Here is a 27,723-nt window from a genome sequence, read left to right as displayed (position 1 = left end):
AAAAACGAAAAGGTAATTATCGCCAATGCAAATTATTCCGTGCTGCTTCAACAAAGTTTGCTGACATTCTATATCAAGTTTAAAGAATATTCGACCTCGTGAAGGTGCATAAAGTATAGACCACGATCAATTTGAAGAACTAGTTGCCAATACATGGTTCCTGTTTGTGGTCAGAAGCCTAAACTGCGTTTCTCTACTTGGTGATTTCGGTTCCTCTTTTTCAACGCATATCTGGGCTGCAGCGAGGAGGTAGGCTACAGTGTTTAAAGTTGCCTGACACTTCGGTTGACTGGTGTACCGTACTTAACAATTGTCAGCGGGATTTTATTACAGTTAAGATTTCATCTTACGACAAAGGTTATAGTAGATTGAGAAGAGATACAAATATAACAGTAGGCTAAATTGTGCTGTACGACGTCAACATCAACCTGTAAAAACTAATGGAAATAAGCTTTTAGCAATGTTTAATGGCGCGGGTAAACCTACATACAATGTTTCAAAGTTAAGTCTAGTTCGGTATTTGTAATGCGCATAGATGTAGCAGTGGTGCGCCAACCCAGCAGCTGCCCACGCTTGATGGAATGTAAAAAGCGGAACCTCTTACTACAGCTAGACGATAACAAATCAACAGTGCGGAACGTGGCTAATAACAGTGTCGTTGGTATTGGTGTGTCACAAAAACTCGAGTGGGGTATACAGGGTATCGTGTTACTTGGAAGGGCATCGCTGTGTGAATTGGTTAACAGCCTAATGGTTAATTGGTTTGGTTATAAACAATACACCATTGCTGAAGAAAACACTTGTTTTGGATTGGTTAGTGTTACTTTTGAATCTAGCTCTGAGAAATTGTGAATAGCAGATCACAATAATGTCTGTAAGCAAGTTATGCAAAAACTTTCAAACGGTAGTTGTGCTTGGACTTGGCGGCTTTCGCGAGAGGGACGCAAAGCAAGATGCCCGAGATTTGCGCGAGACCATTTTCGGCATCAACTACAAGACGCGACAGTTAAAGATTCTCACCAACAGCAGCAACATCGTTGGGGCTTTTGGAGGAACAGCCGCTGACCAGGAACTGAGCGCATCCATAAAGGAACTCGTGTTCTCACTCGCAGATCGGAAATGTGACAAAATCGGTTTGGTCTTCTTCGCCCACAGTCACGGCGCTAAAATGCTGATTGAGAATGTGAAGGAGATTGAAATGGAAGTTTCCCCTGAGACGCTCGAACACATCAAAAGAAGAATGGCAATCATCACTTTGGGTGGAGTGGCGTTTGCTAACCAAGACCTTGCACAGGTAACTATAGTGTTGTGAATCACAAGCACTAGTTGGAATTGAAACTTTTTGCTAAAATATAGGACCTATGATGAAATACACATACCTAAACTTATGTGTTTTGAGCATAAAATGCCAGTCCATATATATTTTAACCGATGGGGTTTTAGTCAATAACGTTTGGTGTGAAATGTTAATTGGCGGTTACAAGACCTATTAGTGCCACATAATTTTAAATCGCTACCTATTTTACACAGTTCGTGTTGAACGTGGATTGCAAGAACGATTATCACTCGAAAGCCGGAGCAACCCTGGGCATGGGAAGCCACAACGAGCAATGTATCGAAATCGGACCCATCGAAAACGGCGATTGCAAGTGTTGCGGCAGTCACAACAGCATTGAAGTTGAGCCAAGAGACCACGCCAACCAGGCACAAGCGGTTTCAACCGGATTTTTCAGTTGGAGTTTTTGGTCATACATTTGGGACCTTCTCAGATTTTTCGGAATGGTTTCACATTCGACAAAGGTCAGAGGTCACTTCATTGGTGAATATCTCACCTGTCGGCGATGGAGGATTGGATTGATGAACGACTTGGCTGTGAACTCGAAAAACGATTGTCCTTGCGCGGAAGAATTTTAATACTCTTGTTTGCGTTACTAAATTTAATGTTTCCAAAAGTAATTGGTTGAAATGTGTGACAAAATGGTTGTTTTTGAATGCATTTACGATTGTTTACGGTTTGAAAATTTGTTAATGGTGTTGTTTGTATATATTCCCACTTCTAATTTCTGTTTCGTTTCACAGAGATAAGTACGGTATAGTAGACATAATCGACATGCCTGAAAAAGCTGTTATGTGCCGTCACGCAAGTGTGTATTACGTGGCTGGCTTGGGTGGAAATAATCCTGACGACTTCAAGGTCCCGTTCAGGCAATTGACAGAGAGTATATTTGGTCTTCAGTTTCAACCTCAGCACAAGGACATTCTCCCTAATGAGTGCAAATTGGCAATAAAACCGGATCGGAAGTTGATGGATCGGATAAAAGGAATTGTCTACAAGCAGGCCTTTTGCGACCACGTTAGTCTGGTGTGGTTTGCCCACAGCCACGGTGCGAAGATGGTTTGCGACGCGTACAAAGAACTCCAGGGCACACCGCTGTTCGACAAAATTAAGAAATGCACAGCAATTATTTGCATCGGTGGAGCTTCGCTGGCAACAGAAAACTTAGCAAAGGTAGCTGTGTTAAATGTAAAACAAATAAGCTGATTTTGTCACAATATCTTTTACATGGCCCAAGCAAATCAAACCTTTAAACTTTAGTTTTCAAACTCTAAAATCACCCTTTTCAATGTTAAAATAATGCCTGTGTTGTAGTGTTACTGTTGCTAACCTGTAAGAAGTCTCGCTGGATGGCAGACGAAACGTCGGTTAGAAATAGAATTTACGCAGCCTTACGCCAGAAGCACAGTTCTTCTAAAACCTACTTGTTTTAATCATAGCTTGTGCTTAACGTGGAATACAAGAACGACAAAATTGCCCACGGTGGCTCCAACTTGATCGGTGACAGAAATGGGAAAGTTCTTCAGATCGGCCCATTTAAGAAAGGTTCGTGTCTATGTTGCGACAGTGGCACATCGCACGAACCAGTTATGAAGCAAACGAAGAAATCTGCGTTGGGAATCTCCCACGGATTGTCTATAAGTGTACAGGGTTCATCCAACAGTGGCTCGAGCTCCAATTCCAAATCCTCATTCAGTTCCAAATCCAGTTCAAGTTCCAACGAGGAAAAGGCCCACTATATCGGTGAATACCTCGAGTGCCGAAGATGGAGACAAAGTTTGCAAGAAATGCTTCCACTGCATCACAAAACGTGCAGAGTTCACTCGATTTAAAATTTTTGATAATATAATACATTATTATTCACACTACCGTGAATTTTTGCCTTCGACAAAACGTTTTGGACAAATAAGCCGGTGTTTGAATGTTTTTAGTATTTTGGTATGTTTATGTACTGGTTGCCAATACTACAGTATTTAAATGCCCAACAAAAGTGTGAAATTTGTTTGTTTTGGCTTGTGTAATTTTGCAATATTTTATTTATTTCGTGCGAACTCATTCTATGCTCCCATACTTTTCCACAAATTCAAGCGCTGTTAAAAACTTTAAGTGTTTCAGAGATATTTAACAGTGCCTGAATGGCGCGAGCGCGTGGTGATTCTCTAGGTCTGTTTAGAATCCTTCTGCCTCGCCTGATAAGCTAAGCAGAGCTTTGCGAATTCTCTGGAGAACTGTTATACTCGATGAAGTCATTCGGTTTACCAAAACTGTACATCACGAAATCTTCGGTTGAAGTATTTGTTGCAGTTATAACTTTGCAAACGTTGATTCTACCAGATTTAAGTAGCTCAGAGTAAATAGCAGTGGCAAAGTAGAATGGGATTATAAGTGTATACTGAGCTTTTTATGCTCTCCCTGCTGAAAGCTGATTGGTCAATAAAGTCACATGATGTCGCTAGAATTCAAAAAGTTATTTTGGTCACATTAAATTGGTTAGTTTTATACGGATTTTGAATGTAAACAGGATAATATTTCATACAATACTTGTGCACTGTTGTCAACAACGCATTATATCGCTATGTATATGGTTTGCAATGGGCGGATGTTACAGTGCCAACAAAAACGTCTCAATCAAAATACATTTTTATGCGTCTTGTTTTCTTTTCTTTGGTTGAAATGTTCGATTCTGGTGATGTTCCTGCCTCTTACGTTGTAGTCTTGTAAAACTTATTTGCGATGTGGATTTTCTGTACTAGTTATTGTGACATGACGATATGTTGAACCTGTGTTTTCGATAAGTTATGAAAGTACTTGTGGAGATTATGCCTACTAATATGTTTATAATCAATGTAAGCTTAATCCCCTCAACCTTCCAAATGTCAAACACCAACTGCTGCACCAATTTTTTTATTCTACCGTATCAGACGTTTTAAATGAAGAACAAGGACGTTTAAGGACACACATACCGTTTTTTGCATATTTTTTCGTCGATTTTGTGAAAGACGCTGTCTTGCCATCTTAGCTGACTCTATACAACCGAGTAAGATTTTTTTTACCAAGTCTTTTTGCATGTCAAGAATTTTCACAAAGTTAACCGAAAAAATCTTGTTAATTGATACATTCCGACATCATAGCTATTTGCTCATTAAAACGAAACTCAGTAAAACAATTGAATGGCGACCTTGTTTAAAGTTCAGTTTGCTGACGAAATCAACCAGAACAACAAACGCTAAAACGTTTCGTATTTCAAAGGTGTTTGTTTGAATTGCAGCGACGAAAAACTTTCACATGATAACACAAAGGTAACGGAGTAGGCAACAGCAAATCAGTTCATTCACTGGACACATATTTTGTGATTTGATAGCCTACAAGCCAAAACACGTACCAAACAGAACAATGGGTAAGACTCGAGTTTTAAATAGTGTGGGTATAAGAAGCAGCCCATCTTCCAAAGCTTGCACATTCCCTGACGAAAAGAGATTATTTTCTAAGCCGGTATTCCGAAAAATAGTTAAATTACTCCGCACTCAGTGGTTAGCAAAAGAACTGGAAAAATGTTATATTTGAGTGAGATTGAAAATATTATACGTTGGAAACTAATGTGTTATATGTTGGCTGCTTCTGTTTGATTATGACCAGCTGATGGGTTTTTTGAATTTAGTAATGCTCAAGTTAAGTAATCTGAATTACAACTGATAGTCAAAATTTTAAAATAATTTACATTAGTATGCAAAATAACTTGAAACTACATGTGTGACAGTAAGATACTTGGACTTCTAAACTTCCTACCACAATTAAAGAGTGTAACAATAAATGTTTTGAATAGTAACAATGAATTCTACTTTTCAGTCAGGTAATCTTTGTGACCACCGGTTATACAAATGAATCTCGTGTACGAAACTGCGTTTAGTATCACTTCATATTACCTTGTTTGTTTTTATTGTTGAAGCGCAAGGTGTATCGAATACAAAACAATGACAAGTAAAGCTAAAGTGAGTCCCGGATTTAGCACATTCTTTGTGCCTGGTTTAGGAGGAAGAGATCCACGGGACTACATGAAATCATTTAAAACGATTGTGTCCACTGTCTTCGGCACCGAATATGAAGGAAACATCAAAGAAATTCTACCCAACAACTGTCAACTAGGTCTTAACGACGATGTAGAACTTAAACAAATGCTAAAAGGAATTGTCAAGGGACATGAATTTGGCGACAAAATTAGCTTAATTTGGTTTGCACACAGCCATGGTGCAAAGATGATCTGTGATGTTTACAACGATATTCGTAAAAGTGACAAGTTTCCGGCAATCAGGAATGGCTCAGCTATAATCTGTCTTGGTGGTGCTTTCCGTGCAACTGGCGATTTGGCGAATGTAAGCACCAAACACAAAGCATGGCCAATTCTGATATAACAAAAACCTATTTGAGAAAATACGAAAATTTAAATAAAAAAGCAATATTTTTTCTGAAAAACTTCAATCATTTTAACAGGTTGTTTTCAACGTTACTTACAAGAACGACAAAATAGCGGAAATCGGCTCAAAATATTACGGAAGTACAGAGGGGACAATGTTAAGCATTGGACCGTATGAAAACGGAACATGCCTCTGTTGCGACAAGTCAAACCCTGAAGTCATTGCAGGTAACCCAAATACTTCTTCATGGGCGCCCTCCTTTTTTTCTTCTCTGTTTTTTTCTGCTTCCAGTTCCGTATCGATTGACAAGAACGCCCATTACTTGGATGGGTATCTGGCATGTCGAAATTGGCGAATAATGTTAGGAAATATGTTTATCATAGGAGAAGATTTAGCAACTGTCACGTGCTGTCAAAGGTTTAGGCAACGTTTACGCCGACTTTGCATGAATTAATCATGAATTTGTCCTAAAAGTTAACTTCTCTTACTCGTCATTATTGTTAAATTTAGAACTTTTGGCAGCGTTGTTTTACACAAGAAATTGGTTTTGGGGACATCCGCCTGTACTGAAACGTGGTTTGTAAATATAACTTTGAATTATTTCTCAAGAGCCAAATTGCCACTTCATCCAAACAAAGGCAACCGCCACTTATTGCGCGTACTATTGCAGTTTTAAGGCCTATTCGTTTCACATTGTAATTGTTTTGTGATGTACATAGTTTGATTGCTGTTTGTTTGTTTCACATCTTCTGTGTGCACTTTCATTTATTCCAGTCTTACAACTGTGTTTTGCTAAGCACACTTAAAGTTTTTTTGTTACCAGTATCTCTGTTTTACGTTTATATCCTGTTTTTTTTGCTTGTAAATTTTTTTGTACTACTGTGTCGTTTTTTTAGAAATAAAGAAACAAAACAACAAAATTTTGGCATGAATAGTAGATAAACCTAATTCCTAAAATGTAAATTTTTTCATTGTAGGCTACATAAAAAAAGTTTTCTTTTTGACATTATATATACCAATGTAACAAACATTGCCGTACCAAATATCCCAATTAAATAAATGCGAACGCAATAGTTTACCGTGCTACATAACCTAAATTATTATGCAAAGCCAGATGAAATCTACTTTTAGCAGTGTTAAATTGCGTTGGTAAAAATTCATTTTAGTTCGATATTTGTAAGGATAAAGTTGTAGCAGTTGTTTGCTATCCCAGCAGCTGCCAACGCTAACTGCTCGATCAATATTCATTTTCATGTTTCTTGTTTTCTGTTGTTTTTTTCATTGAAATGTCCGGTGCTGGTGATGTTTGTTGCCTCTTACGTTGTATTATCGAAAAAAATGGTTGCAATCTGGATTTTCTTGCACTTAACACACCACAAGCGTTATCAAAGCATCCTTAGTTCCAAGACTGTATATAGGGACATTTTTGGACTCAATTTCGCAAAATCCCTTATGCTGCAGATTTTTTATTGATTTCGGCAAGGCAATTGGACGTATTAATCTGCTTAGATATCTCGTTTTTGGTTGCATGCGAAACATACAAAATAACTGAACATTTTATTGGTCATGCCCTGAAATAACTGTCAGGAGCAAGATTTCTTAAACGCTGTTTCAAATTGCCGGTCAAAATGCTTGTCAAAAATTATATAAGACTAAACAAAACTGCCTTCCCATGTGGTTTGTCAAACAGTTTTTCCCATCGGCTTTTCCCATCTACCACACATATCCACATTAGGAGAAATAGGCACTTAAAGGCCCCGTCGAATGTGTGCAGCAAGGTTTTCCCATCGGTAGCAACTGTCGGACTCGTTGTCTCCATTTCCTGCATTTCATGTACTCCGTGATATAATGCGCCTTCCCTTCCTCTTCATCTCCAGAAGTGGTGGAATTGGAAACGCGAGTCGAGACTCCCGAGATTCCCCTTACTGCTGTGGTTATACCGAGGGAAATACCCTCAAGGCTTTTGTTTGTTTGCTTGAGTTGGGGTCCGAGGGAGTTTCCCTCACAACAACGACACGAACCGTCGATAATCGGACCGACTTCTAGAACTTCGCCATTTCGTTCTCCGATCAGGTTGGAACTTCCCTTCGCCACGTCATCATTCTGGAATTCCACGTTGAGGACGACCTGCACGCGAGAGACGCGTTTTTTTTCAATGTTTGCCAAATTATGAAGGAAAATTAGCAAAAATACATCAGTTGAGTATTTGGGAAAAATTTTATTTTAGTTTGCTTATGTTATGCAATCATTCACCACTTGCAAAACCTCTGTTTTAGTTTGGTTTGGTCATGCGAAGGTTATTAGCAAATGGAAATAACGTGTCTTTAAAACATGCATTAATAGCCTAGAAGTAAAATGATTTGATAATTCTGTATCTTTTACCTGGGCTAGTTCACCAGTAGCAAGCGAAGCTCCGCCGATGCAGATAATTGCTGAACCTTTCCATATTTTGTTGAACACCGGAGTGCGTTTCAGTTCCTTGTAAGCGTCGCAAACCATCTTCGCACCGTGACTGTGAGCAAACCACACTAAACAAACCCCATCGCAGAAGGCTTTCTTGTAAACAATATTCCTTATCGTCATGAACAACTTTCGGTCAGGATTCATTGCGAACTTGCATTCGTTCGGAAGAACTTCTTGGGTCTTTGGTTTGAAAGTAAGACCGAAAACTGTATCGATTAATTGCCGAAAATCAGTTTTGAAGATAGCAGGGTCGCTTCCCCCCAGACCTGGTACGTAATACACGCTGGCGTTTGGACACATGTCCATGTTTATTACAATAAAAACAACCTTTGTCTGCGTAAAATCGTGATATTATTTATATACGGTGACAATGCAACCCACATCGCAATCGTTTTTCTTTCAAACTACCTTCAACAACCCCGCAATGGCTTCACTAATAATTCACCATGCCACGATCTGCACTTCTTTGTAATTGGGGCGGCAAGACAACGTTAACAACAGGCAATATTTCTCGAATAACAACTCAAGTTCTGTAAAGTCCTCGAAAGGCTGCAAGTCATCACATGTAGTTGTTCGATTACGAACGGGCACAGAACCATTTCAACGAATTAAGAACTGTCCATACTAATACTGTACTACAAACACGATAATAACATTGCACAATAAATCTGTCCTTGTTAAAGCTAGGCGTGTCTGCAGACGAAGTCCAACCCAGTACAAACCACGCAGCACCAGCGAAACTGTACTTCCTCTTTTAAACCGCAAGCCCAAAGGGGAACCGAAATGAGGAACCTTTTAGTCATTTATTTGCACGCGCACGGCAGAGCAGCTATTTACAAGTTTCGCACACTTAACCCCATTTCCACCACAGCAGCATCGCCCAAACGTTTCTTAACCTGTAAGCTGCATATACTGCTGTTAAACGGCTTTGGTAGCGTTAACAAACGATGTGGAAAATGATGAACAGGCATCATACTCATTTTGTATGTTACCTGCGTTGGTGGTTACTATTCTTGTAAGACTGTGACGTCTGACGCCTGACGCTGGCTGTGCTTAAACTCAACTCTTTAGTGCTAAGTTCGGTGAGAACGCAACTGTACCCCGTTGAAAACACAGGCGGTTTACTGACGGGCGCAGGTTCAATCCGACCGGGCGTGAATTTGAAACTTCTAGCCTGCAACATGACGACCTCGCAAGGTTTTTCATGATGTGGTTTTAAAATGTAGAAAAAATCAATCACATTGAACGTTTTTAACCGGGTCGGTTTGTAAACACCTTTCTTATAATTGCTAAAATAAAACAAGTTTAGTATTTTTTGTTTGTTACAAACAGCAGTTGTAAACAGTTGTGAGGGTTTAGTAACTTTTTTGTACATAAACATCAGCAACCAAACCGTAACAATAATACTTGAATTGAAAAGTTTTACAAAGTCGCCAAACAGGTAGGACAATGTTGGCACATGGGTAGCATCTCTTGCACTTGTTGTCTCCACTTCTTGCATTGCAGATATTCACCAATGTAATGCGCCTTCTCTTCGCCGTGGCCGCCAGCAGAACTAGAACTGGACCCACCAGCTGACGTTGACGCACCTCGCGTTGCTGCGGATATACCAACGAAAACCCCACGAAAGCTTTTCCTGGTTGGTTTGAGTACGGGTTTGTGCGGCGAGTCCTCGTTGCAACAAAGGCATGATCCATCTTTAAACGGACCGACTTTGAAAATATCGCCTCTTTGCTTACCGATTAGATGCGAACCCCCTTTCGCTTCGATTACAAACGGGCACAGGACCATTTCTACGAATTAAGAACTATCCATACTAACACTGTACAGCAAACGCGATAATAACACTGCACTATAAACCTGTCCTTTGTAAAAGCCAGGCGTGTCTGCAGGCGAAGTGCAGCCTACTTCAAATCACGCAGCACCAGCGAAACTGTAGTTCCTCTTTCAAACCGCAAGCGCAAAGGGGAAACCGAAATGAGGAACCTTATTGTCAATTATTTGCATATACGCTACATGAAAAATGTCCGGGGCAACCCTGGGGTATGGAAAGTCACAATGAGCAATGTACCGAAATCAAACCCATCCAAAACGACAATAACCACAGCAGCATTGAAGTCGAGTCAAAACGCAACCAGATTCGACCGGATTTTTTAACTTATTTATAGCGATAAAATAGATATTCGGAAAAGCCTGATTTGTGACTCTCTGGTCCTGTAATAGTTGGGTAAGGACCAGTGTGTATTTGATCTCTGTATTTTTGCATTCACCTGTTTAAGAGGAAACCGTAGCGCCTTGTATGCATAACACAAACCCTGTGCTACAACGCAACGTCACGTGTCGTTTCTTGGCGATCTCCATTGGCTGCTTTAAAATAAATTTGACCCGTTCTTTTGTTCGGAGTGTTTTGGTTACGCTTTACGAACGGTAATAGAATCCCTTGTCTGTTTCGGCACAGAGTGCACGCTACCAGGAATATCGTTGAACAAAAGTACATAATGGACGATACAAAAAGTAGATAATGGACGATACAAAAGGAGACAATGAAGTATCAGGTTGCTTTGGCGAAAAGGCTTCGCAACGGCGACGCAGAGTTGCACCAATAGCAGGTTTGTTGAACCAGGTTGAGTTTAGAGGTCGACTGAACAACGGTCATTTCTTTAATTTGGGCGAAAAATTTGGCGGCAAAGCCTATTACCTTAAATTTGGTTCATGAATGTGTGATTTGCAAGGATTGTAATGCAATTTGATCTTTGTTATGGTTTCCAGTAAAAAAAAAAAATAAATAACTTGTTGATGTAATTCATTATACATTGCATTGTTTGGGGGACGAAGAAACAAAACATGTTTATTTATGTTTGCTCCTAAAGGACCTTTGTATGTATGGAAATGACCGACCAAAGCGCCAAGATGTGTTCAAAGGCCAGTGTTTATACTACATACCTGGGTTAGGGGGCAGCAAACCTGATGATTTCAAAGCTCCGTTTCGACAATTGATGGAAACCATATTCGGCATTTTCTTCCAACCAAAGCACCAAGAAATTCTTAGGAATGAATGCAACTTTGCAATAAACGCAGATATGAAATTATTGGCAAATATTGAAAATATTGTCAATGATCACACTTTCTGTAACCAGGTGAGCTTGGTGTGGTTTGCTCACAGTCACGGTGCGAAGATGGTTTGCGACGCTTACAAGAAACTTAAACGCACTCCTTCGTTCAACAAAATATGGAAAGGTTCAGCTATTATCTGCATTGGAGGAGCTTCTCTGGCAACTAAAGACTTGGCCCAGGTAACAGTAGTATAAAAAACTAAACCTTACGTGGGTCCTGTCTAAAGGTTGAGTATTGTCAATTATTCCCCGTGTCTAAATGTTTCATGTTTGCCCATAGCAACGAAACAATTAAACGATCGTGGAGTTTAAATACGTGTTAATGTTTGCAAATGAAACTTCAGTGTGCTTCCCTTTCTCTTTCTGCAACTGATTTCTGTTGTCCGTAGGTTGTACTCAACGTTGAATTCAAGAACGATACAATAGCAAAGGGCGGTTCAAACCTGATTGGTGAGCGCACGGGAGAAATAATGAAAGTCGGCCCGTTTGAAGATAAATCATGTCTTTGTTGTGTCGACGGCTCGAGTCACAAGCCTGAAGTCAGATCAACGAATAAAAGCCTTCGTGGATTTGGCCTCGGTATATCCGCTGCAATGGTGGGTGCTTCAACCTCAGCCGGCGCGTCTAGTGCTAGTTCCGCTGGCGACCTCGACGAAGAGAAAGCGCATTACATTGATGAATATCTACAATGCAAGAAGTGGAGACAACGCGTACAACAGATGCTACCAATAGGTCAACCCTGTCAAACCCATTCCTAAAGTGAACGCTTACACCAACAAACCTTAACAACACCGAACTTTGTATCTGGGCCTGTGAGTGCCTATCTCTCCTAATGCATCAATGTGTGATTGTAATATTTGTGATCATTAGGTTTTCAGACTTGGCAGCCACTGTTTATTGACAAGACTGAGGACCTGCGCAGTGGAGCGATCATGCCATTGCATGAAATATTACTGTGTAATATTTGTGTTTGCACTCGTGTTGTCGTTGGTATCACACACTTGCCGAGTTTTCGCCAGTCCTTATTTTTGTCGGACATGACCAATAAAATGTTTACTTACTTTCTAGAAAATGTTCAGAGTTATTTTCAACCTAGGACTTGCTTAAAAGCTCACTTCGTTGAAATATTTTGCCTACTTCATGAAGTCAGCTATGTTTACTGGATTGAAGTTATCGGTGATGCCCCTCCAGTTTCCTTGCTAAAATCAATAAAACATCTGTAACCAGGGCCTGTATAACCTAATGTAATGTTTGCGCAGTGGAATGCCAAATTGCCCTCGAAGTGTACTCTGTTATGATGCTTGCGGTTTGTGATAAGTTTGAAGTAACACCTAATTCAGGACCACCAGACACGTTAACCTTTCAGTTGTGCACTTTGATTAAAACGTTTAATACGGTTGAGTGACATTGGTCAAGCACTTCGTGGTCAAGGTCAAGGAGGTTAACAGTACCAAGTTAATATTGTTCTTCGTATGGTTACACATAAGTTCGTATCTTATAGCTCATCGACAACACAGAACGAATAAATTTCACAATATTACTGCATAAGAAGCAAGAAAAACGAGAAACGTGACACATGAGGTAAAGCACTAGGATACTCTTATAATACCAACAGTCAGTATAAACAAAAACTAAATACTATGACACTTCAACGCAGATCATTTATTTAACCAAGATATTTGTCGCTTAAACAAATTGAGAGATTAATGATACTTTATATTATCAAAACTTTTTGATCGAATGAAATATGCACGCTTTGTCACGTAGTGGCAACATTTTTTGCAAACGATGTCTCCATTCGAGCCACTCGAGGTAGTCATCGATATAGTGGGCCTTTTCCTCGTTGGAACTAGAACGAACTGGAGTTGGAACATAACTTGCTTACCGAAATTATTAGGGTATATTGCTGAAATTTTCTGCGTTAAATTTGAAGCAACACTAACCAAACCAACAAAAATCTGTTGAAACCAGTAGTGGTGTATTGTGTAACAATGAGCAATTGGTCTGCAAATCAATTATACTCGGCGTTGTCATCCGGGGTATATTCAAGAATGCAATATGGTATACATTCCATACCTCATATCATGTTTTGTCCAAAACCAATTCCGACAACACTGTGATTAGCCACGTTCTGCACTGTTGATTTTGATTACCAGGCTGCAGTGATAAAGTCTGTTTTATGCATTTAACAGGCATGAAAGACGTTTTTTATCTGCCATGTTGAGGTTTGCGTTGTACAGATTCAACTGTTGTATTTGCACCTCGACTTCCGCAACTTCAGTTGTCAGATAGCCTTCAAATCATGACTGCAACAAAGCTGATAAGCCTTGAAAACCATCTTTGACGGTGCGTCATGCAAACACATTTATCTCAGGCAACGTTAATCATTGCCCTACAGGTGGTTTTATGAATACACAACGTCGACGCAGAGTTGATTTTCAGTCTGATGCTTGTTGGAGTAGAAAGGGACAACCAAAACACAAGAAGTTTTTAAAATGAGCCAAGTTGAATCAGTATTAAAGAACCAAATACGAAAACACACCCACTAACATAAAAACATTCAAGGCACGTGGAGCGCTTTACACAGCTTTATTGTTCAAAAAATGTTTGCCATAGATTTGCATGGCTATGAGTGTAATCTTCACGACAGTGAACTCAGCTGTGTTTAAATGGGGAGAAAACTTGTAGTTTGGCCAACGTTGGTTTGAAGCCCAGCTAATGGCTGTATAAAATTCACTGCTTAGTAAACGGTTGAGTCAGTATTCATATACTCTTTTTTGTTATATTTCTGAAAGATGGAGTTAATATTTACACCGAAACATCAGCATTTCATCCAAAAGACGGAAAAACCAATCTAAAAAACAAGAAGAGAACGTAAAACAGAAATAAAGGGCACAGCATTAGGACTGCTTGTTTTAATACGTTTGAACTTTGACCCTTTTCCCCTTTTTCTGTGTTTTTCAGGTGAAACATATTTTTTAACTTCGATCTCCACTTTCGACATGCGAGATATGCGTCCATATAATGAGCATCGCAGCCAAAAGAAGACGAAGACGAAGACGAAGACGAAGCCGAAGACGAAGACGAAGGCGAAGGCGATGACGAAGGCGAAGACGGAAACGAAGACGAAGGTGACTCATTTGACTCATCGCAACAGCTGCATGATCCGTTTTCATAGGGTCCTATGCTCAAAATTTCCCCCTCTCTACCTCCGTAAATTGTTGAACCGATTTTTGCAATGTCGTCGTTCTTGTGATTGACGTTGAAAACAACCTGTCATAAGGGAAATAATAATGTTTTGTATTTTATTAATTTTTTTTATTTTCTTTAACTGATATTTTCTGTTGTATTAGAAATGGCCATACTTTATGGTCCTTACCTTGGCCAAATCTTTAGTTGCACGGAAGGCACCACCAAGACAGATTATAGCTGAGCCATTCCTGATAGCAGGAAATCTGGAACTTTTGCGAAGCTCGCTGTAAACAACGCAGATGATCTTTGCACCATGACTGTGAGTAAACCAAATCAGACTAATTTCGTTGCCAAATTCGTGGCCCTCGACAATGTATTTTATCTTTTGCTTTAGTTCCACATCGTCATTTATACCATATTTGCATCTGTTAGGTAAAACTTCTTCGATGTTTTCCTGAAACTCAAGACCAAAGACAGTAGATACAATCGTTTTAAATGGTTTCTCGAAGTCATTTGGGTTGCTTCCTCCTAAACCAGGCACAAAGTACGTGCCAAATTTGGGGCATAATTCAGCTTTAGGGCACATTGTTTAGTATTCGAAACACCTTATGCCTAAACAAATCACAAAATTAAAGTAAAAGTACATACTATTGCTGATGTTGGTAGGCATATTACCCACAAGAGCCTAGTGTATGCATAAACTACTCGACACAGGCAGATAATTACTGAACCTTTCCATATTTTATTAAACACCGCAGTGCGTTTCAGTTCCTTGTAAGCGTCGAAAACCATCTACGCACGATGACTGTGAGCAAACCACACCAAACAAACCCCATCGCAGAAAGCTTTCTTGTAAACAATATTCCTTATCGTCATGAACAACTTTCGGTTAGGATTCATTGCGAACTTGCATTCGTTCGGAAGAACTTCTTGTAACCGTTTCTCCTTTCCATCTACGCCCAACAAACCCGCAATATTTGCATTGAACAGTTGGCTATTCACAATGCCTAGATCTGCGCTTCTTTTTAATTGGCGTAGGAAGTCAACATTTAACAACAAGTTCATTTTTTCCTTGAGCTACAACTTACGTTCTGTAAATACCTGAAATCTGGTTGCGTCATGACGTGTTTGTCCGATATTTAAATGAGCTCAGAAACATATGATCGAACTTAACACCGCATAAATTTCTGGTCCACACTTTATGTATACCAAACACGATAATAACATTGCACAATAAACCTGTCCTTTCTAAAAATGCCAAGCCTGTCTGCAAACGAAGTCCAACCTACTACAAGCCACGCTGAACAGCGAGACTGTAGTTCCCTCCTCAGCTAAAATGAGGAACCTATCCGTTATTTGCACGCACAACAGAGCAGCTATATTTTAAGTTTACGCACTGAGCACTAGAACAAACAGTCTGTTCGGCTGTTCGGCTGTTCGGCTACATAATGCAATTCAATGGTTCTGAAAAAAGACTGAATGCTAAAAGTCGCGGGTTCGAACCCTAACGGGGCGAATTTTGATCATCTTCACGACGTTGCTGGGTTTGCCTTAATTGTTGTAGGAAGATTCCATTACAATTTGTTCGATACAAGAAAGCGATAACTTGTAAGAATATGATGTATTGGTTTTGACTTTTGTTTAATCGACCATAATCGCACGTGTTTTTGCGAACACTTTTCGTATAACCACTAAAATCCATTAATTTTTTTTCCTTAGATAAAGTTGCAGTTGTTTAACTTTTTGCAGCAACACACAGAGGTTGCCGCCCTTACCTTCTCTACTGTTCATATCAGTGCAGCTAGTTGTCCTGTCAGTACTTGTAGTTGCTAGGATATCGCATCGTTTTGCACAACACCAACATACAATGAGCTGAAAATCATTATTTTGTAAAGATTATCTTCGAATTTTGCACCATGACATAACTCATCAGGACACTATTGTCTACAATGAAGTTGCGGTTGGGATGATTTTAAAAACCATGTTTGGTTTTCATGAACCATTGCGCCGAAATAAAAAAGTATGTTTATTTTTTGTACTTTTAACTGTTGTAGCAACATTTTATAACAAGTAACAGTAAACAAAATTGCGTTATAGTACAACTTAAAAAAAAGAAGTTCATGTTGCTTTCCACAAATAAAATTCGGCACGTACAAAATTGAAGGTAAGACCTTAATTCGAAACGATTCAATGCACAAAAATGTGTGATTCACGCAAAGATGAACTCGAAGGTCTCTTCAATTGGAGTTGAACTCCCTGAATGGGTTTGACAGGGTTGACCTATCGGTAGCATCTGTTGCACGCGTTGTCTCCACTTCTTGCATTGTAGATATTCACCAATGTAATGCGCTTTCTCTTCGTCGAGGTCGCCAGCGGAACTAGAGCTTGCTGTGGTCGAAGCACCCCGCAATGCCATGGATAAACCAAGGGAAATCCCATCAAAACTTTTCCTCGTTGCTTTGAGTTCGGGTTCGTGCTTCGAATCCTCGACACAACAAAGGCACGATCTATTTTTGAACGGGCCAACTTTCAGAATTTGACCCCTCCGCGCACCGATCAGGTTTGCACCGCCCTTCGCTATTTTATCGTTCTTAAATTCCACGTTGATGGTAACCTATGCAAAAACACAAATTAGTTGCTTAAGAATGAACGTTGGAACACATTTAACCTTTGGAAGTACATGTTTCCCAGGCCAATAAAATTCTTCATTCGTATTGCTTTTACAAAGATAACACTGGAAATAACTTTAATTGATTGTGTGGGAATGTTTAGAATACTCCCAGTTTTTGCACCCGATTCTGGAAATCATTCTCTATTCTGTTGCAATTCGCCCTGACGATTTCCACCTTTTATATAATTATACCACATTCACGAAGGCTGACAGATTTTAGCCTGAAATTAAAGTTTCTGTGAAACTGGAAATATTGCATATTATGGATAAGCAGATATGATGATGCAATAAAAATCAATACTATCACCTGGGCTAAGTCCTCGGTTGCCAACGAAGCTCCCCCGATACAGATAATAGCTGAGTCTGTCCTCATCTTGGCGAACGTTGAAGTGCGTTTAAGTTTCTTGTAAGCGTCGCAAACCATCTTCGCACCGTGACTGTGAGCAAACCACACCAAGCTCACTTGGTTACAGAAAGTGTGATTATTGACAATATCCTGTATTTTCCGGATCAACTTTTCGTCTGGACTCAGTGCAAATTTACACTCGTTCTTAAGAATTTCTTGGTGCTTTGGTTGGAAGGTGAGACCGAATATGCTTTCCATCAATTGTCGAAACGGAGCTTTGAAGTCATCAGGGTTGCAGCCCCCTAACCCAGGTACGTAATACACACTGGCCTTTGGACACAACATGACCATTTCCATATTTCTAAGTACTAAGATTTTGACCAGTGTACAAAACGAAAAAACTTTAGATTAAAACTTTTAAACGGTGCAAAATTAGGATATTTTTTGAGGTACGTGTTTGGTCAGATTTCTTTGTCAAATAATACCCAAGCTAAAAACTTAAACTAATGCTTTGGATTCAATGCCCTTTTCTTTGAACAATTTTATTTCACTAATGTCCTGCTCAAGCGGTTTTAATACTGGGCACGTTCATGGATTTCATATAACCACTATGAACTAAATGTGAGCAAAACAACAATTACACCGTCAATACGCTTGACAACGAACGCTACTCGCTAAATATTCTCCTCACTACGTCTGGCCGACGATTACGTAACAGCAATACGGTTTCTCTGTGTCTAATGCAGCTAGTATTTTTTAATTTAAACTTGTTCATCTTCAAATACGCCAACACATCAACCCTTCTTCACTGCAACGATAACTGGCGTAAAAGAAGGAAAGTGATTTGCAGGAAATATGCGGGAATCTTTTGCGGTGAGGTATTTCCAAGGCAAAACTCGCAAGGGCGAAACTAAAGTTTCCCCTTCGGGGACGTAAATTTAGAAACCTCGGCGGCCTGCGGTTATTTCCAGGTTGAAGGTTCCTCGTAATAGTTGTCCTGGAGATTTATTTTGATGTTGTTTATGGATGGCCAGAAGGGTGATTATTCGTTTGAATTAACACTTTGCTGTTCACCAGACTGGCCAAAATTCCAATGTTACTTGTTTAAGCAACATTTTGTTTTGATGACACTTTGACCTTTTTCGCGAACCTCCGTCGTTTTGTAGCAACGTCAGCTTTTAACATGTTGTATATTTACGATTTTTTGCCCTTCTGGTGTAAAGTAATATGTAGGTAAATAAGCAACCCCTTAATACTTCCACGTTGTGTCCTAAACCTTCTCCAATACCCATGGCTGCTGCGGTGTATATATACACATACGATTTATGTTGTCATATGTATGTGTTAGATAAAGATAAGGGCAAAAATAGCCTTGGTGGACTGTTTTTGTGAGGATATTCTTAAAGGTCTTGTTGCAACTTCTGCATTTGGTAAATTAGTGGCCAACAAATTAGTTCGTGATTTGTCCGAAAACCGTTTCATCTTTGCGGAATAATAGTTTAAGCTCATTCTTTGCGCTTGGTCGTCTGAGCATGATACGCTCCAGTGAACCTTGAACGTCAGAGCATGGTTTCCATGCCGTATACTACCTTCTCGAGACAACTCGCCCGTAAAATACGTGTGGCCACACACAAAACACAGTGATATGTTAACACATGGTTCCTGCTTGCCATATTTGGAGGTAGATTTTTTTATGCCAGGATTGGTGTATTTTGCTGTGTCTGACAAGCAGTATTGCAATAAAAAGAAAGGTGCTAGTGTAGGTTTTCGTCTAGCAAAGTGATTTTTCATTAAAAATAATTTGACAGCAAGACACACTTGTCTACTCACCAAGCTTTAAATAAAAAATGTCAAGGTTGCAAACTAGAGCGGTAAGGGTAGAAGGAGATTCGTAGATTATAGTTATCTTATGCCCGTTTATTTTATAGGCGAGAATGGCAAACACTCCGCTTCCCATAAACTTTCAAACACAATGGGTTTTCAGAACGCACAAACTCTGCATTCTAGTTCCTCATTTCATTTGTTGGTATAGGGTTCAATTGCTAATATTTATCATGCAACATCACAGAAGGGTTATACAACGTATCTTCATTATACCAGAATTTTGGTGCAGAGTTGAGAAACGACGGTAACTGTAAGTGTCAGCATACGTTTTGTAAAGGCTAATTTGGTTAGAAGGTGTTGTATTCTTGTATTCGATAGACGCATCAAGCAATAGCACGTACAAATTATGACTGCCCCTTGGGTAATGCAACCGTGGTTGTATAGGGAACGCGGCTAATCACATTCCTGTGCAATTAACGTTGGAATGTTTACAGGGTGCGAAATCATACGATACATGGTACGAAAAATGTCACACTTTAATAATCACAACAGAAGGCATACGTTTTAAACTGTACTGGTTGTTTATTCAAAACAAACGACATTCATAGAATAAGTGTTACTTACATAAAACAAAATCTACCAGTACGTGCACATATTGCAATCTTGATAACATCTGTTGTTTATCGTGGTTTAAAAATTTTTTATACGCGAGTCTTTTTTTACTGTTCGACAAAGGGCGTTAAGTTTGTTTGTATATACGCGGCCACGATGATACATGTCGTTTAAAACCTAAACTCACTTGAAACTCTTCAGATTCAGCAAACATGAAGAACACAGTTATTTTATGTTTATAGGTTTAAAGGCTGGTCGATAGGTTTATAGATCTGTACTATTCTAGCAGAACCATGACGAAAACAGACATCTTGTGCCCGAAAGCAACAATTTATTATGTACCTGGAATCGGCGGTAAAACGACCACCCCTTTTAAAGCCATTTTGCATCAACTCGTTGAAAGTATATTTGGTCTTGATTTTGAACCCAACCTCCAGGTTTTGCCGAACAAGAGTGTCCTAATGAAAAGTGTGGACCAAGAGCTCAATCAGTTCATTAAAAAAACCGCTGGTGACATTGATGCTTGTGAACTTATTAGTACAGTTTGGTTTTGCCACAGCCATGGAGCAAAAATGGTTTGCGATGCTTACAAGGAGCTACAAAAATCTCAACCTCAAGTATTTGACAAGATTAAAGAAAGCTCGGCTATTATTTGCATTGGGGGAGCTTCGCTGGCAACGGATGATATGGCAGAAGTAATACACCAGAACGCTTTTGATACAGTATTTAGTTTATTTCGATATTTTAAACCCACAAATACATTCATGTTTCAAACTACTTTCTGTCTGATTTAGAAAGTTCAGTGCATGATATTTTACTTATATTTTCTTGCAGGTCACTCTTAACGTCGAGTTCGAAAATGACCAATACTCCAAAAGTGGATCTGTGACAGTTGGCAAAAGAGTCGGCCACCTTTTGGTCATCGGCCCGTACAAGGATGGAATGTGTGGATGTTGCACTGGCAAATCTCGTCGCGAGGTCGAATATAAACCTGCAAGCAAGGGTGTGGCCGAAGTTGCTTGTGGGTTGTCTGTCAGTGCAAGAGAGCTTGTGAGGTCTTTTCCTTCTACAAGCGTCCACACTGAATATTCTCACCTGATCGACGAATATGTGCAATGCAAATCATGGAAGAAGGAAGTACGTAAACTGTTACCAGTAGCCATCGACACTGAATGCCAAGTTCATTCCTAAAAGTTTGATGGTTTGACATTTGAAGCGCGGCTCCCGACAAAATGGTTTAGTTGTAGTGGAAATACTTTCTGTGTAAATTCGTGATACTTTGTGCGTTTTACCGTTTCTTCTGTTGTAACGGCGACGACTAAAAAAATATTTTTTGTCAACATGCTATATGCAATGCTATGGTAAGAAACATATGTCAACAATATTGGATGTACAATGAAGATGGCTATGGTAACACCATGTCAGGGTGTATTGTGGACACATTATTTATTAAATTGACCATAAAGCAGTGAGAAGACTTTAACTTTTTCAATCGCCATCAAAGCACTCATATTTGTGCACACACAAAAAATAAATACTCTGTATGTCCTTATCAAAAAACAAGTAGTAGCATTTAATTAAGTTTCGAAAAAAATTAAATACCGTGGAGTGAAAAACCGAATGTGTTGTAACGTAATTAGTTTTCTTTTTACCGCACACAGTGGCGAATAACTATATGTACAATGGTGACGTGCTGTTATGCACGCCATTGTGAAGGATGATGAATCGATTTACATGAAGAATAAAATGTATTTAAATGCTATTCTGTTAAACAGGGCTTAAAAAGTAACATTGTGCGGAACCAAACGCGACTTGCGTCTCTTTATGAATCGGCCTCAAACAGCATCATCGACACGAGCCCCATACCTCGCGTTCGGCGCGACGCTCGGCTTAAAAAGTAACATTGTGCGGAACCAAACGCGACTTGCGTCTCTTTATGAATCGGCCTCAAACAGCATCATCGACACGAGCCCCATACCTCGCGTTCGGCGCGACGCTCCCAGGAGCTTCGGTGGCGCGCGCTTGTTTCTTGCAGCGAGGCACTGGAGAAATGACCTGAAGTCGGCCAATTCTACCTGCTGAATTGAAGTATATTACTAAGCGGAGGAAATGAAACTGACTAGGAATTCCCCAGTAACGGCGAGTTTTTCGGCGCAAGGGATTCGCTGAACTTCGCAAACAAACTGTATAAACAAATGGTATTTATGTTTACTTGCGAAGAGGTGGGCGACGCCCACATACACACTTGGCCAACACTACTGCTTACAATGAAGCAGTAGTATGTTATATACTGATAGTAACAGTGCCATGTTGTAAGGCTTGCCAAGTAAAAGGCAGGGACACATTTACATGCAGAATTATGAAAGGTATATTACAAGTTTTTGTCCCTACGTATTTTAAAGACACACAAGTTTGAATTAGAAAACACCAGCTGCTTTGGATCCAAGAGAACGCGTATTGTCGTTGAGTAATCGTAGAACACGAGGAGTTCAAAAGGGCCAAGTTGGTGAATTTGTGATTGTGAACTTTCGATTATCATCCACATGTCATTTACGCGCGATGTGCGGATCCGCTGCCATCTTTCCGAAACAATTTAGTTATTCCTGTTGGGACAAATGTAAATGTTGCAACGGTGCATAAACTAACCTATAACGATGCAAGATAACACAACTCCACCCGAGGCACAAATAAATATTTTTGCGGATTGTCTGCTCTGTCAAACCAGTCTATATAGTGCTTCATCAAGTACTGTGCATTTTCCTCACTATATCGAAGAATATGCGCGCTGCAACAAGTGGTACTACAGTGCCTGCAAGGTATCCACAGCGATTTGTAACTTTGTTCGGGTATATTTTTTTAGACCCTGTTAGTATATGCAGTGACTTGCTGAAACCTAATGAATATATGAAACGCACAAACTCTGCATTCTTGTTCCTTGTTTCATATGCTGGCTGTATCATAAAAAAACACGAGTGTCGTTACTCAGGTGTGGACGGTTTCACTTAGCAAACAAACTGTTTAAACAAATGGTATTTTTGTTTCATGCGTGGAAGTCAGTATGTTGCTGTATAGTAACAGTGCAGTGCTGTGACGTTTACGAAGTAACAAACAGGGCCAAACTTTTTTGCATCAAAAACGTGCTACAGAAAGTTTTTGTGCTAACATAGAAAGGTCGGTGTCGGTGTACACAAATGTTGTTTCTAGAAGGATTACAAAAGGGTTTGTATCTCAAGCATGTTAAAACCATCCATGCTTTGCCCAAAAGCCACTTTTTGTTACGTGGCTGGTTTCGGTGGCTTAAAGACTACGAGACGTTATTTCAACAAATGGTCGAAAGCATTTTTGGACTCGAGTTTGACCCAGTGTTGCAAGTCTTGCCCAACAAAAGTCCATCGCTGCTAAAAGAAGATGAGTACGTGCACATATTGCAATCTTGATAACATCTGTTTTTTATCGTGGTTTAACAAACTTACACGCGAATCTTTTTTCCATTCGACAAAGGACGTTAAGTTTGTTTGTATACGCAGCCACGATGATACATGTCGTTCAACTTAAACTTACTTGTAACTCTTCAGATTCAGCAAACATGAAGAACACAGTTATTTTATGTTTATAGGTTCAAAGGCTGGTCGATAGGTTTATAGATCTGTACTATTCTAGCAGAGCCATGACGAAAACAGACATCTTGTGCCCGAAAGCAACAATTTATTATGTACCTGGAATCGGCGGTAAAACGACCTCCCCCTTTAAAGCCATTTTGCACCAACTCGTTGAAAGTATATTTGGTCTTGATTTCGAACGGAACCTCCAGGTTTTGCCGAACAAGAGTGTCCTAATGCAAAGTGTAGACCAAGAGCTTAATCAGTTCATTAAAAAAACCGCTGGTGACATTGATGCTTGTGAACTTATTAGTACAGTTTGGTTTTGCCACAGCCATGGTGCAAAAATGGTTTGTGATGCTTACAAGGAGCTACAAAAGTCTCAACCTCAAGTGTTTGACAAGATTAAAGAAAGCTCGGCTATTATTTGCATTGGAGGAGCTTCGCTGGCAACGGATGATATGGCAGAAGTAATACACCAGAACGCTTTTGATACAGTATTTAGTTTATTTCGGTCTTTTAAACCCACAAATACATTCATGTTTCAAACTACTTTCTGTCTGATTTAGAAAGTTCAGTGCATGATATTTTACTTATATTTTCTTGCAGGTCACTCTTAACGTCGAGTTCGAAAATGACCAATACTCCAAAAGTGGATCTGTGACAGTTGGCAAAAGAGTCGGCCACCTTTTGGTCATCGGCCCGTACAAGGATGGAATGTGTGGATGTTGCACTGGCAAATCTCGTCGCGAGGTCGAATATAAACCTGCAAGCAAGGGTGTGGCCGAAGTTGCTTGTGGGTTGTCTGTCAGTGCAAGAGAGCTTGTGAGGTCTTTTCCTTCTACAAGCGTCAACACCGAATATTCTCACCTGATCGATGAATATGTGCAATGCAAATCATGGAAGAAGGAAGTACGTAAACTGTTACCAGTAGCCATCGACACTGAATGCCAAGTTCATTCTTAAAAGTTTGGTTTGACATTTGAAGCAAAGCACCAGACATAATGGTTCATTTGTAGTACAAATAGTTCCTGTGTGAATTCATGATACCTTGTGCGTTTTACCGTTTCTTCTGTTGTAACGGCGACGACTAAAAAAATATTTTTTGTCAACATGCTATATGCAATGCTATGGTAAGAAACATATGTCAACAATATTGGATGAACCCCAAAGATGGCTATGGTAACACCATGTCAGGGTGTATATCCTATATTGTAAATACATTATTTATCAAATTGACCATAAAGCAGTGAGAAGACCTTAACTTTTTCAATCGCCATCAAAGCACTCATATTTGTGCACACATGATTTTGATGCATTATCAAAAAACAAGTAGTAGCATTTAATTAAGTTTCGAAAAAAATTAAATACCGTGGAGTGAATAACCGAATGTAATGTGTTGTAACGTAATTAGTTTTCTTTTTACCACACAGTGGCGAATAACTATATGTACAATGGTGACGTGCTGTTATGCACGCCATTGTGAAGGATGATGAATCGATTTACATGAAGAATAAAATGTATTTAAATGCTATTCTGTTAAACAGGGCTTAAAAAGTAACATTGTGCGGAACCAAACGCGACTTGCGTCTCTTTATGAATCGGCCTCAAACAGGATCATTGACACGAGCCCCATACCTCGCGTTCGGCGCGACGCTCGGCTTAAAAAGTAACATTGTGCGGAACCAAACGCGACTTGCGTCTCTTTATGAATCGGCCTCAAACAGCATCATCGACACGAGCCCCATACCTCGCGTTCGGCGCGACGCTCCCAAGAGCTTCGGTGGCGCGCGCTTGTTTCTTGCAGCGAGGCACTGGAGAAATGACCTGAAGTCGGCCAATTCTACCTGCTGAATTGAAGTATATTACTAAGCGGAGGAAATGAAACTGACTAGGAATTCCCCAGTAACGGCGAGTTTTTCGGCGCAAGGGATTCGTTGAACTTCGCAAACAAACTGTATAAACAAATGGTATTTATGTTTACTTGCGAAGAGGTGGGCGACGCCCACATACACACTTGGCCAACACTACTGCTTACAATGAAGCAGTAGTATGTCATATACTGATAGTAACAGTGCCATGTTGTAAGGCTTGCCAAGTAAAAGGCAGGGACACATTTACATGCAGAATTATGAAAGGTATATTACAAGTTTTTGTCCCTACGTATTTTAAAGACACACAAGTTTGAATTAGAAAACACCAGCTGCTTTGGATCCAAGAGAACGCGTATTGTCGTTGAGTAATCGTAGAACACGAGGAGTTCAAAAGGGCCAAGTTGGTGAATTTGTGATTGTGAACTTTCGATTATCATCCACATGTCATTTACGCGCGATGTGCGGATCCGCTGCCATCTTTCCGAAACAATTTAGTTATTCCTGTTGGGACAAGTGTAAATGTTGCAACGGTGCATAAACTAACCTATAACGATGCAAGATAACACAACTCCACCCGAGGCACAAATAAATATTTTTGCGGATTGTCTGCTCTGTCAAACCAGTCTATATATAGTGCTTCATCAAGTACTGTCCATTCTCCTTACTATATCGAAGAATATGTGCGCTGCAACAAGTGGTACTAACAGTGCCTGCAAGGTACCCACAGCGATTTGTAACTTTGTTCGGGTATATTTTTTTAGACTCTGTTAGTATATGCAGTGACTTGCTGAAACCTAATGGATATATGAAAGGCACAAACTCTGTATTCTTGTTCCTTGTTTCATATGCTGGCTGTATCATAAAAAAAATACGAGTGCCGTTACTCAGGTGTGGAAGGTAAGGTTTCGCTTTGCAAACAAACTTTTTAAACAAATGGTATTTTCTTTCATGCGTGGAAGTTAGTATGTTTCTGTATAGTAACAGTGCAATGCTGTGACGTTTACGAAGTAACAGACAGAGCCAAACTTTTTTGTATCAAGAAGGTGGTACAGAAAGCTTTTGTGCTAACATACAAAGACGTGGTGTGTTGTATTATGTCATTTTATTGTTTGTGTACACAAATGTTGTTTCTTGAAGGATTGCAAAAGGGTTTGTATCTCAAGCATGTTAAAACCATCCATGCTTTGCCCAAAAGCCTACTGCATTCCACACGAAAATTTAACTGGCATTAAATAATGCCCACACGTATATAAGTATGTACAAATTTGTGAACGGTTAAAATTTGGAACATGGGTCATATTTGCTTACAATTAGTTTACACAAAGAGAGAAAATCTATGTAAATGTGTGCATTACGCAAAGATAAACTCGAAGGTCTCTTCAATTAGGGTTGAACTCCTCGAATGGGTTTGACAGGGTTGACCTATCGGTAGCATCTGTTGTACGCGTTGTCTCCACTTCTTACATTCAACAATGTAATGTGCTTTCTCTTCGTCGAGGTCACCGGCGGAACTAGAGCTGGCTGTGGTCGACGCACCTCGCAATGCCGTGGATATACCGAGGGAAATCCCATCAAAACTTTTCCTCGTTGCTTTGAGTTCGGGTTCGTGCTTCGAATCCTCGACGCAACAAAGGCACGATCTATTTTTGAACGGGCCAACTTTCAGAATTTGTCCCCTCCGCGCACCGATCAGGTTTGCGCCGCCCTTCGCTATTTCATCGTTTTTAAATTCCACGTTGATGGTAACCTATGCAAAAAACACATCGTCATTCGTGTCGTATCACCGTATCGCTACACCGCTATTACACAAGTCCGCGGGAAAAATACTTACATCCGCCAAGCTCCAAACCAGTCAGAAGTTGTTCACAAGAAATACAGTCAACAATCACACACACTTCACTGTCTATAATGTTATTGTTATCTCACAAATACATGCGAGGCCACTATTTATTACAAAGTTGAGTTTTTTCTTACTTCAACTCTTTAGTTATTTCGGAAAACATATCGCAATTGTTTCTCCTTTCAATCTACGTTTTAACAAACCCGCAATGGTTTCGCAAATAGGTATTCACCAAGCTAAGATACATACACTTCTTTGTAATTGGAGCGGCAAGACGACGGTTAACAACAAGCAATATTATTTCTCGAACTACAACTCAAGTTCTGCAAAGTTCTCAAATGCAAAGGTCATGTGTTTGTTCGATTGCAAACGGGCACGAGAACATTTCAACGAATTAAGAACTATCCATAATAATACTGTACGGCAAACGCGATAATAACA

At 39.8% G+C, this 27,723-nt stretch overlaps 8 protein-coding genes across 9 annotated transcripts; 5 read left to right on the top strand and 3 right to left on the bottom strand.

Annotated features, from left to right (window-relative positions):
• Positions 1-447: 447 nt before the first annotated feature.
• LOC145899455 (uncharacterized) lies at positions 448-4,291 on the top strand. The gene is made up of 3 exons (XM_082988243.1): positions 448-1,294; positions 1,531-2,509; positions 2,776-4,291. The coding sequence occupies exons 1-2, from the start codon at positions 869-871 to the stop codon at positions 1,912-1,914; spliced, it is 810 nt and encodes a 269-aa protein (XP_082844369.1). The 5' UTR covers positions 448-868; the 3' UTR covers positions 1,915-2,509; positions 2,776-4,291.
• A 749-nt stretch (positions 4,292-5,040) lies between these two features.
• On the top strand, positions 5,041-6,627 carry LOC145899460 (uncharacterized). The gene is made up of 2 exons (XM_082988247.1): positions 5,041-5,706; positions 5,825-6,627. The coding sequence occupies exons 1-2, from the start codon at positions 5,308-5,310 to the stop codon at positions 6,200-6,202; spliced, it is 777 nt and encodes a 258-aa protein (XP_082844373.1). The 5' UTR covers positions 5,041-5,307; the 3' UTR covers positions 6,203-6,627.
• Positions 6,628-7,288: 661 nt separating this feature from the next.
• On the bottom strand, positions 7,289-8,661 carry LOC145899457 (uncharacterized). The gene is made up of 2 exons (XM_082988245.1): positions 8,131-8,661; positions 7,289-7,875 (listed from the first exon to the last, which is right to left on the bottom strand). Exons 1-2 carry the CDS (start codon positions 8,515-8,517, stop codon positions 7,480-7,482), a joined length of 783 nt encoding a protein of 260 aa, XP_082844371.1. The 5' UTR covers positions 8,518-8,661; the 3' UTR covers positions 7,289-7,479.
• A 2,138-nt stretch (positions 8,662-10,799) lies between these two features.
• On the top strand, positions 10,800-12,362 carry LOC145899458 (uncharacterized). 2 transcript variants are annotated; one of them, XM_082988246.1, is made up of 3 exons: positions 10,800-10,820; positions 11,082-11,504; positions 11,714-12,362. In XM_082988246.1, the coding sequence occupies exons 2-3, from the start codon at positions 11,091-11,093 to the stop codon at positions 12,080-12,082; spliced, it is 783 nt and encodes a 260-aa protein (XP_082844372.1). In that variant the 5' UTR covers positions 10,800-10,820; positions 11,082-11,090; the 3' UTR covers positions 12,083-12,362. The 2 variants fall into 2 exon arrangements, 1 of the variants encoding a protein (XP_082844372.1); XR_014402488.1 differs by lacking the exon at positions 10,800-10,820 and having other exon boundaries at positions 10,988-11,504; positions 11,714-12,136; positions 12,195-12,362.
• A 1,791-nt stretch (positions 12,363-14,153) lies between these two features.
• Positions 14,154-15,222, bottom strand: LOC145897273 (uncharacterized). Its single transcript, XM_082985480.1, has 3 exons — positions 15,165-15,222; positions 14,704-15,044; positions 14,154-14,597 (listed from the first exon to the last, which is right to left on the bottom strand). Exons 1-3 carry the CDS (start codon positions 15,184-15,186, stop codon positions 14,154-14,156), a joined length of 807 nt encoding a protein of 268 aa, XP_082841606.1. The 5' UTR covers positions 15,187-15,222.
• A 1,228-nt stretch (positions 15,223-16,450) lies between these two features.
• Positions 16,451-17,906, bottom strand: LOC145899456 (uncharacterized). Its single transcript, XM_082988244.1, has 2 exons — positions 17,495-17,906; positions 16,451-17,130 (listed from the first exon to the last, which is right to left on the bottom strand). The coding sequence occupies exons 1-2, from the start codon at positions 17,888-17,890 to the stop codon at positions 16,726-16,728; spliced, it is 801 nt and encodes a 266-aa protein (XP_082844370.1). The 5' UTR covers positions 17,891-17,906; the 3' UTR covers positions 16,451-16,725.
• A 2,309-nt stretch (positions 17,907-20,215) lies between these two features.
• LOC145899461 (uncharacterized) lies at positions 20,216-21,632 on the top strand. The gene is made up of 2 exons (XM_082988248.1): positions 20,216-20,664; positions 20,804-21,632. Exons 1-2 carry the CDS (start codon positions 20,263-20,265, stop codon positions 21,158-21,160), a joined length of 759 nt encoding a protein of 252 aa, XP_082844374.1. The 5' UTR covers positions 20,216-20,262; the 3' UTR covers positions 21,161-21,632.
• A 1,959-nt stretch (positions 21,633-23,591) lies between these two features.
• LOC145899462 (uncharacterized) lies at positions 23,592-24,993 on the top strand. The gene is made up of 2 exons (XM_082988249.1): positions 23,592-24,038; positions 24,178-24,993. Exons 1-2 carry the CDS (start codon positions 23,637-23,639, stop codon positions 24,532-24,534), a joined length of 759 nt encoding a protein of 252 aa, XP_082844375.1. The 5' UTR covers positions 23,592-23,636; the 3' UTR covers positions 24,535-24,993.
• The last annotated feature ends 2,730 nt before the right edge of the window (positions 24,994-27,723 follow it).

This window comes from Ascidia mentula, chromosome 4 (genome assembly GCF_947561715.1).
Source record: "Ascidia mentula chromosome 4, kaAscMent1.1, whole genome shotgun sequence".
Lineage (NCBI taxonomy): Eukaryota > Metazoa > Chordata > Ascidiacea > Phlebobranchia > Ascidiidae > Ascidia > Ascidia mentula.
Note: the sequence above shows the minus strand (reverse complement) of the source record. Positions and strands in the feature narration are given on the sequence as shown.

Coding starts and splice junctions, on each gene's coding strand:
- LOC145897273 (XM_082985480.1), bottom strand. CDS start 15,186: ATGCCTACCAACATCAGCAATA. Junction 15,045..15,164: donor GCCTACCAACATCAGCAATA/GTATGTACTTTT, acceptor TGCCTGGTTTAG/GAGGAAGCAACCCAAATGAC. Junction 14,598..14,703: donor CAACTAAAGATTTGGCCAAG/GTAAGGACCATA, acceptor CCCTTATGACAG/GTTGTTTTCAACGTCAATCA.
- LOC145899458 (XM_082988246.1), top strand. CDS start 11,091: ATGTATGGAAATGACCGACCAAAGCGCCAAGATGTGTTCAAAGGCCAG. Junction 11,505..11,713: donor CAACTAAAGACTTGGCCCAG/GTAACAGTAGTA, acceptor TGTTGTCCGTAG/GTTGTACTCAACGTTGAATT.
- LOC145899456 (XM_082988244.1), bottom strand. CDS start 17,890: ATGGAAATGGTCATGTTGTGTCCAAAGGCCAGTGTGTATTACGTACCT. Junction 17,131..17,494: donor CAACCGAGGACTTAGCCCAG/GTGATAGTATTG, acceptor GTTTTTGCATAG/GTTACCATCAACGTGGAATT.
- LOC145899461 (XM_082988248.1), top strand. CDS start 20,263: ATGACGAAAACAGACATCTTGTGCCCGAAAGCAACAATTTATTATGTA. Junction 20,665..20,803: donor CAACGGATGATATGGCAGAA/GTAATACACCAG, acceptor ATTTTCTTGCAG/GTCACTCTTAACGTCGAGTT.
- LOC145899455 (XM_082988243.1), top strand. CDS start 869: ATGTCTGTAAGCAAGTTATGCAAAAACTTTCAAACGGTAGTTGTGCTT. Junction 1,295..1,530: donor CTAACCAAGACCTTGCACAG/GTAACTATAGTG, acceptor TATTTTACACAG/TTCGTGTTGAACGTGGATTG.
- LOC145899460 (XM_082988247.1), top strand. CDS start 5,308: ATGACAAGTAAAGCTAAAGTGAGTCCCGGATTTAGCACATTCTTTGTG. Junction 5,707..5,824: donor CAACTGGCGATTTGGCGAAT/GTAAGCACCAAA, acceptor TCATTTTAACAG/GTTGTTTTCAACGTTACTTA.
- LOC145899457 (XM_082988245.1), bottom strand. CDS start 8,517: ATGGACATGTGTCCAAACGCCAGCGTGTATTACGTACCAGGTCTGGGG. Junction 7,876..8,130: donor CTACTGGTGAACTAGCCCAG/GTAAAAGATACA, acceptor TCTCGCGTGCAG/GTCGTCCTCAACGTGGAATT.
- LOC145899462 (XM_082988249.1), top strand. CDS start 23,637: ATGACGAAAACAGACATCTTGTGCCCGAAAGCAACAATTTATTATGTA. Junction 24,039..24,177: donor CAACGGATGATATGGCAGAA/GTAATACACCAG, acceptor ATTTTCTTGCAG/GTCACTCTTAACGTCGAGTT.